We start from the raw sequence: 15205 nt of genomic DNA on the forward strand, positions 1-15205 counted from the left end.
GGGCCTCACCATACACAAAGGTGATTTTGGTTTTGATATCTACCATCTGTTCAACCAAAACGTCTATGTGATACTCAGAATAACCGATAACCTCGAGCTTTATTTCCTCATTCCAAAAAATGCCTAGTCCACCACTCCTGCCGGAGCTGTTTACAGCAAAGCTTTTATTATAACCTAGAGTTCCTACCAGATTCTCAACTCGTGAGCCCTCTAACTGAGTTTCAAGGATGCATACAATAGAGGGGGCAAGTTGCTTCGAAAGATCTCAAAGCTCTCGAACTGTCACGGGTCTGCCAGCCCCACGACAGTTCCAAACTAGGCAACTCATTGCCCCACGCGCGACCCGTTGATAGGGCCCGCCGATTGCGCACTGTTTTGGGTGTTTGAGGGTTTGTTCTTCACTTCGTTCTTCTTCAACTAAGGTGGGTTGGTCTTCGTTCTTTTGGTTTCTTGCTTCGACGAAGGGCTCTGTGGAACAGTTTCTGTGGCAAGTGTTTGAGGTTCCATCGAAGATGATGGGGTGGCTCCTGGAGCAGTAAGCAAGAGCGCATTTGCAAGGGCACCTCTCTTGCGATTCCCTTCTCCTTCTTCCATCTCTGTATCCGGATCAGTAGCAGGGTCATATTTATCTGGATGTGTTCGACCGAAACCACGCCCTCCGCGTCCTGCACGGCCATTGCCTCGCCCTCGTCCACCTTCCGAGCCTCTTGCCTCTCCTGGTTCTGGACCTGGTCCCCTGAACCAATCTGCTTTCAGGTTTTTGAACACTAGCGCTGATGGGGGGTGAACCCCATCGCCGCATTCTTTGAACGGATGGCCTAGCAATCTACATACAGCACACCAATCTAGGAGCCTTTCATATTTCACTCTGTAAATCTCTCTCTTCTTCCTGATCACCAGCGAGACAGTGTTCTTGAGCGGCTTTGTGACGTCCACCTTCACCCGAACCCTAAAAACGTTACCCTCAAAGTCCTGGGATTTGGGCTCAGCAAATATGAAATCACCCACAGTAGCAGCTAGCGATTTAATCAGGTGGAAGAACAATTCAGGGAGATCATGAATCTGAATCCACATCTCAATTTTATCAAGAACAATGGACGATAGCCTAGTGAAACCATCGTAGGGCTCGATCACGACCCCTTTCCCTTTGAAGGTCCAAGGGCCATCCCCCATGACTCTCTCCCAATCTCCCGGGCAGGAGAATTGCAAGGTATAGAGGTTTTCTTCCAGCAGACGGAACTTGACCTCTTGCGCTAGATCCCATGCCACCCGCATGTTGTGAAAGAACCAGTACTGGCTGTACGGCTTGTCCGTGTGAACCCGCGCGATCGCCATCCAACGCACTACTTCCTCTGGAATATCACCGTCCTGAACCACGATGTGCTCCAGATCATCTTCTTTCAGGCCTAGTTCCTTCATCATAGCCTCCATCTCGCTCATCGCTGCGGCCGAAGGCGACGTTGAGCCTTCCATCAGATCTCTTGCCCGAGAAGACGGTTTCCGAGGGCGGGAGGACCCAAGCCAGATCGCCCAGCACTCACGCACGCCAGCAAGCCTAAGCCGCCGGCGATCGGTGGTCTGAGAGACGCAGGGGATCGCGATCTCCACGTCAATGCCTAGGCGCCGCCGGGAGGAGAGAAAAACCCTAACTAGAGGGGAATCTTTTCAGGTCTGTGTTCAAAATAGTTGTTTTTAAGCGATGCGAAGGTGTACCATGGGCCATGGCTAGACTAGGCCTGGCCGGCGTTATTACCGGGAGAAGGAAATATCCAGGTGAAAAGAGAAAAAACTGATCTGTAGTTCTGTACCGTACTGCTTTACAGGCCGCGCTGCCCATCGGAGACGCGCATGGAGATCGACGCGCATCCTTCTTCCTCAGCCTCGGCTGCTGCTGCGTCCTCGTCCTCATCGCCTACGTAATACCCCCAACCCCTATCTCGTCCTGTACTCCTCCATATCTCTCTCTCCCTCTTGTTCTGCATCCCGTTTCCGTTCACCTGCGGATGTTGAATCAGATCCGCCTACATCTGCAAGATTAATCACACCTCAATATATGGAACTAAATTGGGTAGATATAGTTACAGTTTTGCTAAAGCACATCTAGATGTGCCATAAATATTGCACATCTAGGTCCTAAAGTCATTGATCTTACACGGAGATTCCTGTGGATAATTTCTTTTTTCTTTTTCTTTTTCTTCTTATGGCTTGATTGAGTCATTTAGATGTGCAATAACTAGGGCACATCTAGTTAAGTCGTAGATGGATTCTGCTTATTCTCGAAGAAGAAAAACAATCCAGATTGAGACTTTCCCTGCTTTAGGTGTCCAACATTGCAGCTAATAACGGAGGGAGAACCATATGTGCTCTGCTTTCCTTTTTCAGGCAGAATCAACACTTGCCAGATACAGTATTAATTTGAGAAATAGGCGATTTGTGGTTTGTATTGTTCAGTAGACGCGAAGAATTATATGAAACTTTAACAGGCCGTCTATCTACCGCGTAGCTTCTACGTAGTTGTTAATTTTATTCTCAGGAGCGACAACGTCAGTATTTTTTGTTAATTTTAGTGTATGATGCAAGTGTAGTGACGTGTTGATGTTGGAACGATACACACAAGTCGTGTTTTCTGAATCTTGGTAGCTCCTGTTTCTTTTTGTACAACTACACCTTGCTGCGCATGTCTAACCTTTTGTCCTGAATTTTATGTGTCGCCAGGGAGAGCGCTGTCATGCAAATCAGGGCGAAGAGAACCTGCTATGCCGCTGCCTCATCTGAGGCACGAGGATGGGCCGAGCTCCCGGACGACTTGCTCCGACCCATCGTCGCTCTCCTCAGCTCGTCGTTCCGCGACCTCCTCGCCTTTGGTTCCACCTGTCATCCCTGGCGTGATTTCTCAGCGCACACGTCCTCTTTGTACCATCTCCTCCTCCACCCGAGTACCGACCGCCAACAGTATCCCTGGTATGACTATGACTACTGGACCCTTTTCCACGAATGCACGTGGAGATTGGCTGATCCTGCTGCCGCCTCATCCTATCCCAGTTTGCTTTCCTTGAGTGATCTCAGGGGAATGTTCTTTCTGCGCTGCTCCTACGGTCACCTCATCTTCTTCGACAATAAGGGGTTCTACATTGTTAATGCGTTCAGTGGCGCTAAGGTTGTGCCTCCTTGCCTCAAGTCAAACAACTTCATTCACATTAGCTATGCCACCTTGACTGCCCCTGTTGCATCCGCTGACTCGCATCTCCTTGTCGGCAGCGGAGGCTATCTGTTTCAGTGGCGCGTCGGGAGCGACTCTTGGTTGGAACACTATCCTAAAGTTCCTTTTCTTAGGATTGAACAAATTGTGGCCTTCAAAGGCAAAACATACACCCTAGGGTCTTTTGGGTCCTTCTGCATCGTACAATTTTCGCCCTGTCTCTTAGTTCAGAAGTTTGAAATTATGTTTGAGGAAGATAGAACTGAAGATCACTATTGGACAAATCAAAAAACATGGCTTGTGGTGTGCGACGTGCTTCTCTTAATCAAACTTGAGGCAGTAAAAAGGATAAGCTCTGAGGCTTTCCAGTTCAAGGCCTTCAAGCTCAAGTCGTTGGACGCCAAGAACAAGAAAGCAAGGTGGGCGAAGGTGGACAGGTTGAATAACTGGGCCATCTTTGTCAGCGCCGACGGGCGATGCGAGGCGTTGTCGTTCATGAACCCGGAGAGATGGGGAGGGAGGAGCAACCACATATACTTCCCAAGTTATGAGTCTGAACGACCTTGGGCTGCAGTGCAACTATGGCAAAAAGCTAACAACCATTCGACAAGTTCGTGGCTCTCGAAAACTGGAAGCCAGTACCACAGATTGGTGCCAACCTGGGTCCTCCCTAGCGCATATCCTCGCTCTGGACAGCAATGATCTTACGGCCATCGCAGGCGTGGTTGGTGATTGTCCTCTGATACAGCTTCCCTGGGAGAGTTCTACCTTGTTTGGAGCAGTTACATGATGAGTAGTTTTACTGAATGTTCTTAACTTTTTTTCTAAACTTGCATTGCAAACAGAAGCTTTCACTGTAGAGTTATCTGATTCTGCTTTTTTTTTGTGGGATTATAAGGGACCTTATGTTTTATTGCTCATCTACTACAAATTACGGAGATTACTTGTACTTGCGCCACTTGATAACTTTGGGTTAGGCCTGCAACTTACTTTTATACTACACACCTAAGGTGTTCATCTAGGAGACTAGGACTGAGCCCAAAAAGCAATTTCCTAATAAACTCGCTAGTATCTGTGCAGTGCTCATTATTCATCAAGTTATAAGCTTACTGCTGTTCTTCATCTTTTCATGTTGAACAAACTTGTGATGTCTTTTATTTAGTGCCATGGCAACTGTTTTGCTTCGAATAAGTGTGCCATGGCAAAGGTTTGCATACTCACTGCACATGTGCCATGGCAGGCGTCTTTCCCATCGGGTTAGCCAGGTTTACATGTTGCTTTTTTCGCCAACGCTTGTTAATTACTCCCATTTTGTTAATTAAGAAGCTTTGGCGAAAAAAGCAACATGTAGAACAGGTTTTTGCCTCCAAGAACGTACATTGGATAGCAAACAAAGATTATTACAAATCTTGATGCACTACATCAGAGAAGCGAAAAGAATAAGGGAGTGTTTAGTTCGGTACTTCAGCCTGCCACTCCAACCTGCGGCAAGCCGCAAGTGAGGCGGACGATCCGTCCGCCACACGTTAGGCACGAAAAAGTGCAACACGGTAGTTTGTTTTGCTATCACATACTACAGCGTGTCAGGAAGCAAACAGTTGCCGGAGATTGTCTGGCACGCCGCGCATGTGGCACGGCAACCAAAGGCGTGATCCAAACACGCCCTAAGTACCATAACAATGGAACACAAACAGCCCCCAAGTGCAGCCAGTGGCAACAAGCCAACTACATGGTGCAACGACACGATCTCATACCCAAGCAGCAAAAGATGTAGGATTGCGAACAAGTTGAGCATTTATCGTCGTAAAACAAGGTTCTGGCACCCACTTCTTATTTCGGTTGCCATCTTCTGGTTATGAAAATACTCGAGCATTTTTATCCAACTCGTAGACATGGCCATCCCTTAACCCCATCCCCTCTTGGTTCACTAAGTTTCATGGCTGTTTTTGGCCAAAGAAGAATGCACACTTGTTCATGCCTCCATCTATCCCCTCACATACTTTGCAGTTTCAGTCGAAAAATCGATGGAGAAGGCATCCCCGTTACAGCCAAGTAGGAGAAGCGTATCTTCTCAAGCTACCAAATTTCCCGAAAGCATCTACCGGTCCATATAATTGCTGCAAGAAACTCTTAGTACCTCACCATGAAAACTAGGGTGCCAAATGCACGATGTACAACCTTTGATGTATCCTCATAATGATCCGGCCTTTGAAGGCCACCATCTCTTGGATCAAATGTACACTTACAAAATCACAGCCCAATCAAGTGGGGCTCCCAACCTCTCTTGTAGTCCATGTGATGTCATGAGATAGTTGGAGCCGATGGTGGTTGTTCTACATTGCCAATCAATGTTTTTAGAGATAATAATAGAGGGTGTGGATCACTGATTCTCAATTTGCTAGGAAAATCATATGTGATATGCTTTTATTTTTCTGTCAGTATCGACACTTGCCAGATACAGTATTAATTTGAGAAATACTAGGCGCAAAGATTTATTTTCTATCTAGCGCATATATATAAGTTCCCCAAAGAATTGATATCCAGTGCCTGCATCATTGTTTATCCATGGCCAGCTCATCTTCTACGACAACAATGGGTTCCATATTGTTAATCCATTCGGTGGCACTAAGGTTGGTCCTCCTTCCCTCCGGTCAGTTCACTTCACTTGCATCAGCTATGTCACCTTAACTGCCCCTGTTGCATCCGCTGATTCGCATCTCATTGTCAGTGCTGTAGCCTATCTGTTCCTGTGGCGCATCGGGAGCGACTCTTGGACAAAACACAGTCCTAAAGTTGGTCGTTTTTTTTTATTGAACAAAATGTTGCCTTCAAGGGCAAGACATATGCCCTAGGGTCTTTCGGGTGGTTCTACATCATTCACTTGTCACCCAGTCTCATTATTCAGAAGTTTAGTTGTGTTTGAGGAAGATATAACCGAAGATCTCTATTCGGCAAATGAAAAAGCATGGCTAGTGGTGTGTGCTGATGCACTTCTCTTGGTCAAGCTTGTGGAGGCGGGAAGAAGGATGCGCTCAGAGGCCTTCCAGTTCATAGCCTTCAAGCTTGAGTCATTGGACACCATGACCAAGAAGGCAAGGTGGGTCAAGGTGAACAAGTTAGATAATCGGGCCATCTTTATCAGCATTGACGAGTGGTGCGAGGCGTTGCCGTGCATGAACCTGGAGGGATGGGGAGGGAGGAGCAACCACATATGCTTCCCAAGTTATCGGTCTGAACAACCTTGGGCTGAAGTCCAACTATGGAAAATGTGTTATTACCATTCGACATGTTCGCAGCTCTTCAACACTGGAAGACAGTACCTGAAATTGGAGTCAACCTGGGTCTTCCCCGTGCATTTCCTTGTTCCGGCCAGCGATGATCTTATGGCCATGGGTGCGGTTGGTGATTAGCTTATGATACTGCTTTGGTGGGAGGATTCTACCATGTTGCAGTTGCAGGATGAGTAGTTCACTGAATGTTCTTGACGTTTTTCGAAACTTGCATTACAAACAGAAGTTTAGATTAAGTTATCAGATTATATGTACTCTCCTTTTTTTTCTGCGGCGATTACAAGGGAACCATATGTTTTATTTCTCATCTATTACAGATTGTGGAGTTTTCTTGTACTTGGGCACTTGATAACATGGGCCAGGCCTGTAACTTCCCTTTCATACATACATAGATACCTATAAGGTGTTGGTATTGCAACAGAGTAATTGTACTATGGTTGTTGATTATTCACGTGATGTGCTTGAGCATATGACAGTCTCATTGGGTGGAAATGTGAATATTGAGAAAATAGCTTGGGCAGAGCTAAAAAAAAATAACAGAACATGGTACGCCATTTTGGGCTGGAGAGTTGCAAGGTCACCAAGAATTGGAGTGAGTATGCAAGTCCATAGACATCAGGTTAATATAAACTACAAGTTCAGCCAGCAAACATATAAGCAGCATATGTGCATTCATCACAAAGTTTGTGTTTGACAACCAAACAACTCTGCATTTGCAGGTAGCTTCAGCAAACAGCTCTGCGTGCATTTGATTATCTCTGTATAAAAGGAGATCAAGCTACAAGTAGATGTATGGACCAAACAAAGCACATAACTCAAATAAAAGCCCAGGCACATCTGACATGGTGCACACAAAAAATGTTGAAGAGTGATATGAAGACGCAAGAAGCTAGTATTGTTTCAGGATGCAAGCCCTTATCTCTTGTATGCAAAACGGGATTAATTAACAAGGTTCAGCGAAAACAGCAACATGTAGCACAAGTTTTGCCTCCAGGAACGTACACTGGGTAGCAAACAGAGATTATTACAAATCTTGATGTACTCCATCAGAGGAGCGGAAACTAGAAGGAACATAGCGACCGAATACAAAAAGTCCCCAAGTGCATCCAACGACAACAAGACAACTGCACGGTACAACCCACATGATCTCATACCCAAGCTGCAAAGGATGTAGGATTGCGAGCAATATGAGCATTGATCGTTGCAAAACAAGGTTCTGGCTCCAACTCCTCATTTTGGTTGCCATCTACTGGTATGAAAATACTCGAGCATTTTCATCCAACTGGTAGACAACACCACCCCTTAAACCCATCCTCTCTGGGTTCACTAAGTGTCGTGGATGTCCAATATGTTTCTGGCCAAAGAAGAACGCCCAGTTCTTCAAGCCTCCCTCTTCTACTCTCACAAACTTTGCGGGTTCAGTTGAGAAATCAATGGACAAGGCTTCCCCATTACGACCAAGTAGGAGAAGTGTGTCTTCACAAGCCACCAAATTTCCGGAAAGCACATACGGGTCCATATAATCTCTGCAATCAACTCTTAGTACCTCAACATGAAACTGAGGTGCCAAATGCATGGTGTATAGTTTTTGACGTATCTTCAAAATGAACCGGCCTTTGAATGACACCATCTCCTTGATCAAATGTGCATTTAGAAAATCGCAGTGCAACCAGGAGGGGCTCCCAACTCGACAAGCGTACAGGCAGTGTGGGCTGCTGACAAATAGATATGAATCTGGTGATGCTTCTGGAGATATGAAGGTTCTATAGTAGAGTTGATTCAACGGGAAAGGTGGAGCTGCAACCGTAGTGCCAGTGAGCACGTCCATAATGATAAGGGATCTGTCGTAGCAGAAAATCGCATAATCATAAGAACATTTGATGACTGCCACTTTGTCCAAAATACTTGGAGGGGTCAAGCGACACAACGGAGTACTTGGATATACAGGATCAATGAGCTCCCATGTGTTTCCAATGTTCGAGCCAGCTGAGCTTGTCTGGTCGGCACAGTTCCGAAAAATAACAGGTGGGAAGAGCTTGCCTAAGGTAGATCTGATTGACATAAATGCGGCATACCAGCTAGGGCAGGTGGCGATGAATGCAAGAAGGTCACGAGTTGAACCCAACAGGACAATGATGGAGTGCAATAATCCATGTGGTAGGTCCGCCCAACCTTCGGGTCCAAACATGACACGGTGCACGGAGATGGGGGTGTTGGAGCTCTGGTTGATGTTTTGCATGATATCAGCTCCAAATTCTGCATTAAGGATCATGAAAGGACAACAATTTTAGCAATGGACTTGAGTTAACTATATAATATAAATTGATGTCCACTATTTTAATTCACTTGGTTCTACTACAACTATGATAATTATACAAACACAATAAAAATGTTTGTAGAAACTATAAACATAATACACAATAGAGTAAAGATTAGTGTATTGCCATCCAAATGTGCATGTGCCTCAAGATAATTCGATCATGATAAAATTCATCAACATTTGAAAATAAAATGCAAGTTCTGTATTTTTCTTTCCACAAAATGTTATTTATATGTGTTGCACAACAGGTTTGCCTCTTGTATCCACCTCGATCTCGGGCCCGCACATACGCGATAAATTTCATCAACATTTGAAATTAAAAAGTGCAAGCAATATTGAAATACTAAGATTGTTCTACACTGATAGTGGTAAACCCTTGAACTATTTCATAGTTTTCGTATAGTATAAACACAACAGGGTCGCACATTCATGAACAACACATACACCCAAATCCGCAAATCATCCATGGCAGAGTCAGGCTAACAAGAACAAAAGTGCGATGAGCGCGTCAGAGGAGGTCACCCCCAATGGGGGTGATGGCGGGCCAAGGAAGATGATCCTAGGCAGCCTTGTGCGGTGGAGAACTCTGTCTGACCGTGGACCGTGGCACCGGTCAGCGAAAATATATACTCGGCCAACCCACGAGACCATGTCCTACACAGAAATTGACTTAACCTAGATCACATCATATACTACATATTTCGACTCAAGCTTGACTCAAACACGTGAACTCCTACTAGTACGTGTACATGACTTCGGTTAGTCCCCAAAGAACTAAAGCCTGTTGGAAATATGCCCTAGAGGCAATAATAAAAGGATTATTATTATATTTCCTTGTTCATGATTGTCTTTTATTCATGCTATAATTGTGTTATCCGGAAATCGTAATACATGTGTGAATACATAGACACCAACATGTCCCTAGTAAGCCTCTAGTTGACTAGCTCGTTGATCAACAGATAGTCATGGTTTCCTGACTATGGACATTGGATGTCATTGATAACGAGATCACATCATTAGGAGAATGATGTGATGGACAAGACCCAATCCTAAACATAGCACAAGATCGTATAGTTCGTTTGCTAGAGTTTTTCCAATGTCAAGTATCTTTTCCTTAGACCATGAGATCGTCTAACTCCCGGATACCGTAGGAGTGCTTTGGGTGTACCAAACGTCACAACGTAACTGGGTGACTATAAAGGTATACTACAGGTATCTCCGAAAGTGTCTGTTGGGTTGACACGGATCAAGACTGGGATTTGTCACTCCGTATGACGGAGAGGTATCTCTGGGCCCACTCGGTAATGCATCATCATAATGAGCTCAAAGTGACCAAGTCTCTGGTCACGGGATCATGCATTATGGTATGAGTAAAGTGACTTTCCGGTAACGAGATTGAATGAGGTATTGGGATACCGACGATCGAATCTCGGGCAAGTAACGTATCGATTGACAAAGGGAATTGTATACGGGGTTGCTTGAATCCTCGACATCGTGGTTCATCTGATGAGATCATCGAGGAGCATGTGGGTGCCAACATGGGTATCCAGATCCCGTTGTTGGTTATTGACCGGAGAGCCATCTCGGTCATGTCTACATGTCTCCCGAACCCGTAGGGTCTACACACTTAAGGTTCGGTGACGCTAGGGTTGTAGAGATATGAATATGCAGTAACGCGAAAGTTGTTCGGAGTCCCGGATAAGATCCCGGATGTCACGAGGAGTCCCGGAATGGTCCAGAGGTGAAGAATTATATATAGGAAGTGCAGTTTCAGCCATCGGGAGAGTTTCCGGGGTCATCGGTATTGTACCGGGACCACCGGATGGGTCCCGGTGGTCCACCGGGTGGGACCACCCATCCCGGAGGGCCCCATGGGCTGAAGTGGGGAGGGGAACCAGCCCATAGAGGGCTGGTGCGCCTCCCTTGGCCCACCCCCTACGCCTAGGGTTGGAAACCCTAGGGTGGGGGGGGAGGGCGCCCCACTTGCCTTGGGGGCCACTCCACCCTTGGCCGCCACCCCCTAGGAGATCCCATCTCCTAGGGCCGGCGTCCCCCCTTGGGGAGCCTATATAAAGGGGGGGGAGGGAGGGGCAGCCGCACCCTTGACTCTTGGCGCCTCCCTCTCCCTTGCTACACCTCTCCCTCTCGCAGAAGAACGGCGAAGCCCTGCTGCGGTGACTGCTGCATCCACCACCACACCGTCGTGCTGCTGGATCTTCATCAACCTCTCCCCCCCCTTGCTGGATCAAGAAGGAGGAGACGTCACGCTGACTGTACGTGTGTTGAACACGGAGATGTCGTCCGTTCGGCGCTAGGATCTCCGGTGATTTGGATCACGTCGAGTACGACTTCCTCATCCCGTTCTTTGAACGCTTACGCACGTGATCTACAAAGGTATGTAGATGCAATCCGATCACTCGTTGCTAGATGAACTCATAGATGGATCTTGGTGAAACCGTAGGAAAATTTTTGTTTTCTGCAACGTTCCCCAACAGTGGCATCATGAGCTAGGTCTATGCGTAGTTCTTTTTGCACGAGTAGAACACAATTTGTTGTGAGCGTAGATGTTGTCAACTTTCTTGCCGCTACTAGTCTTATTTTGCTTCAGCGGTATTGTGGGATGAAGCGGCCCGGACGAACCTTACACGTACGCTTACGTGAGACCGGTTCCACCGACTAACATGCACTAGTTGCATAAGGTGGCTGGCGGGTGTCTGTCTCTCCCACTTTAGTTGGAGCGGATTTGATGAAAAGGGTCCTTATGAAGGGTAAATAGAAGTTCACAAATCATGTTGTGGCTTTAACGTAAGTAAGAAAACGTTCTTGCTAGAACCCTCTTGCAGCCACGTAAAACTTGTAAAGAGGACGTCTAACTTGTTTTTGCAGCAAGTGTTCTGTGATGTGATATGGCCAAAGTTGTGATGAATGATGAATGATATATATGTGATGTATGAGATCATGTTCTTGTAATAGGAATCACGACTTGCATGTCGATGAGTATGACAATCGGCAGGAGCCATAGGAGTTATCTTTATTTTTTTGTATGACCTGTGTGTCATTGAGAAACGCCATGTAAATTACTTTACTTTATAGCTAAACGTGTTAGCCATAGTAGTAGAAGTAATAGTTGGCGAGCAACTTCATGGAGACACGATGATGGAGATCATGATGATGGAGATCATGGTGTCATGCCGGTGACAAGATGATCATGGAGCCCCAAGATGGAGATCACAGGAGCTATATGATACTGGCCATATCATGTCACTATTATTCGATTGCATGTGATGTTTATCATGTTTTTGAATCTTGTTTACTTAGAACGACGGTAGTAAATAAGATGATCCCTCATAATAATTTCAAGAAAGTGTTCCCCCTAACTGTGCACTGTTGCGACAGTTCATTGTTTCGAAGCACCACGTGATAATATGACAGATTCCAACGTTCACATACAACGGGTGTAAGACAGATTTACACATGCAAACACTTAGGTTGACTTGACGAGCCTAGCATGTACAGACATGGCCTCGGAACACAGAAGACCGAAAGGTCGAGCATGAGTCGTATAGAAGATACGATCAACATGAAGATGTTCACCGATGTTGACTAGTCCGTCTCACGTGATGATCGGACACGGCCTAGTTAACTCGGATCATGTTATACTTAGATGACTGGAGGGATGTCTATATAAGTGGGAGTTCATTAAATGATTTGATTAGATGAACTTAATTATCATGAACTTAGTCTAAAATCTTTACAACATGTATTGTAGATCAAATGGCCAATGTTGTCCTCAACTTCAACGCGTTCCTAGAGAAAACCAAGCTGAAAGACGATGGCAGCAACTATACGGACTGGGTCCGGAACCTGAGGATCATCCTCATAGCTGCCAAGAAAGATTATGTCCGACAAGCACTGCTAGGTGAAGCACCTGTTCTCCCTGCAGAACAAGACATTATGAACGCTTGGCAGACACGTACCGATGATTACTCCCTCGTTCAGTGCGGCATGCTTTACAGCTTAGAGCCGGGGCTCCAAAAGCGTTTTGAGAGACACGGAGCATATGAGATGTTCGAAGAGCTGAAAATGGTTTTTCAAGTTCATGCCCGGGTCGAGAGATATGAAGTCTCCGACAAGTTCTTCAGCTGAAGATGGAGGAAAACAGTTCTGTCAGTGAGCACATACTCACTATGTCTGGGTTACATAACTGCTTGACTCAGCTGGGAGTTAATCTCCCGGATGATGCGGTCATTGACAGAATCCTTCAGTCGCTTCCACCGAGCTACAAGAGCTTTGTGATGAACTTCAATATGCAGGGGATGGAAAAGACCATTCCTGAAGTATTTGCAATGCTGAAATCAGCAGAGGTAGAAGTCAAAAAAGAACATCAGGTGTTGATGGTGAATAAAACCACTAAGTTCAAGAAAGGCAAGGGTAAGAAGAACTTCAAGAAGGACGGCAAGGGAGTTGCCGCGCCCGGCAAGCAAGCTGCCGGGAAGAAGCCAAAGAATGGACCCAAGCCTGAGACTGAGTGTTTTTATTGCAAGGGAAGTGGTCACTGGAAGCGGAACTGCCCCAAATACTTAGCGGACAAGAAGGCCGGCATCACGAAAGGTATATGTGATATACATGTAATTGATGTGTACCTTACCAGTACTCGTAGTAGCTCCTGGGTATTTGATACCGGTGCGGTTGCTCACATTTGTAACTCAAAGCAGGAGCTGCGGAATAAGCGGAGACTGGCGAAGGACGAGGCGACGATGCGCGTCGGGAATGGTTCCAAGGTTGATGTGATCGCCGTCGGCACGCTACCTCTACATTTACCTACGGGATTAGTTTTAAACCTCAATAATTGTTATTTAGTGCCAGCTTTGAGCATGAACATTGTATCAGGATCTCGTTTAATTCGAGATGGCTACTCATTTAAATCCGAGAATAATGGTTGTTCTATTTATATGAGAGATATACTTTATGGTCATGCTCCGATGGTGAATGGTTTATTCTTAATGAATCTCGAACGTAATGCTACACATATTCATAGTGTGAATACCAAAAGATGTAAGGTTGATAATGATAGTCCCACATACTTGTGGCACTGCCGCCTTGGTCACATAGGTGTCAAACGCATGAAGAAGCTCCATGCAGATGGACTTTTAGAGTCTCTTGATTACGAATCATTTGACACGTGCGAACCATGCCTCATGGGTAAAATGACCAAGACTCCGTTCTCAGGAACAATGGAACGAGCAACCAACTTATTGGAAATCATACATACTAATGTGTGCGGTCCAATGAGTGTTGAGGCTTGCGGTGGCTATCGTTATGTTCTCACCCTCACTGATGACTTGAGTAGCTATGGGTATGTCTATTTAATGAAACACAAGTCTGAGACCTTTGAAAAGTTCAAGGAATTTCAGAGTGAGGTTGAGAATCAACGTGACAGGAAAATCAAGTTCTTGCGATCAGATCGTGGAGGAGAATACTTGAGTCACGAGTTTGGCACACACTTAAGAAAATGTGGAATAGTTTCACAACTGGCGCCGCCTGGAACACCTCAGCGTAATGGTGTGTCCGAACGTCGTAATCGCACTCTATTAGATATGGTGCGGTCTATGATGTCTCTTACCGATTTACCGCTATCATTTTGGGGCTATGCTTTAGAGACTGCCGCATTCACTTTAAATAGGGCTCCGTCGAAATCCGTTGAGACGATACCGTATGAATTATGGTTTGGGAAGAAACCTAAGCTGTCGTTTCTAAAAGTTTGGGGATGCGATGCTTATGTCAAGAAACTTCAACCTGAAAAGCTCGAACCCAAGTCGGAAAAATGCGTCTTCATAGGATACCCTAAAGAAACTATTGCGTATACCTTCTACCTCAGATCCGAAGGCAAGATCTTTGTTGCCAAGAATGGATCCTTTCTAGAGAAGGAGTTTCTCTCGAAAGAAGTAAGTGGGAGGAAAGTAGAACTTGATGAAGTATTACCTGTTGAACCAGAAAATGGCGCAACTCAAGAAAATGTTCCTGAGGTGCCTGCACCGACTAGAGAGGAAGTAAATGATGATGATCATGAAACTTCAGATCAAGTTGCTACTGAACTTCGTAGGTCCACAAGGACACGTTCCGCACCAGAGTGGTACGGCAACCCTGTCTTGGAAATCATGTTGTTAGACAACAGTGAACCTTCGAACTATGAAGAAGCGATGGAGGGCCCGGATTCCGACAAATGGCTGGAAGCCATGAAATCCGAGATAGGATCCATGTATGAAAACGAAGTATGGACTTTGACTCACTTGCCCGTTGAGCGGCGAGCCATAGAAAATAAATGGATCTTTAAGAAGAAGACAAACGCGGATGGAAAGGTGACCATCTATAAAGCTCGGCTTGTCGCTAAGGGTT

At 45.7% G+C, this 15205-nt stretch overlaps 1 protein-coding gene and 1 pseudogene across 1 annotated transcript; both read left to right on the plus strand.

The window, feature by feature from the left end:
- The first annotated feature begins 1699 nt into the window (after positions 1-1699).
- LOC119332867 lies at positions 1700-3912 on the plus strand. Its single transcript, XM_037605977.1, has 3 exons — positions 1700-1707; positions 1824-1916; positions 2716-3912. Exons 1-3 carry the CDS (start codon positions 1700-1702, stop codon positions 3899-3901), a joined length of 1287 nt encoding a protein of 428 aa, XP_037461874.1. The 3' UTR covers positions 3902-3912.
- Positions 3913-4397: 485 nt separating this feature from the next.
- Positions 4398-6609, plus strand: LOC119332868 (annotated as a pseudogene).
- Positions 6610-15205: the final 8596 nt, after the last annotated feature.

This window comes from Triticum dicoccoides, chromosome 7A, assembly GCF_002162155.2.
Source record: "Triticum dicoccoides isolate Atlit2015 ecotype Zavitan chromosome 7A, WEW_v2.0, whole genome shotgun sequence".
NCBI lineage: Eukaryota > Viridiplantae > Streptophyta > Magnoliopsida > Poales > Poaceae > Triticum > Triticum dicoccoides.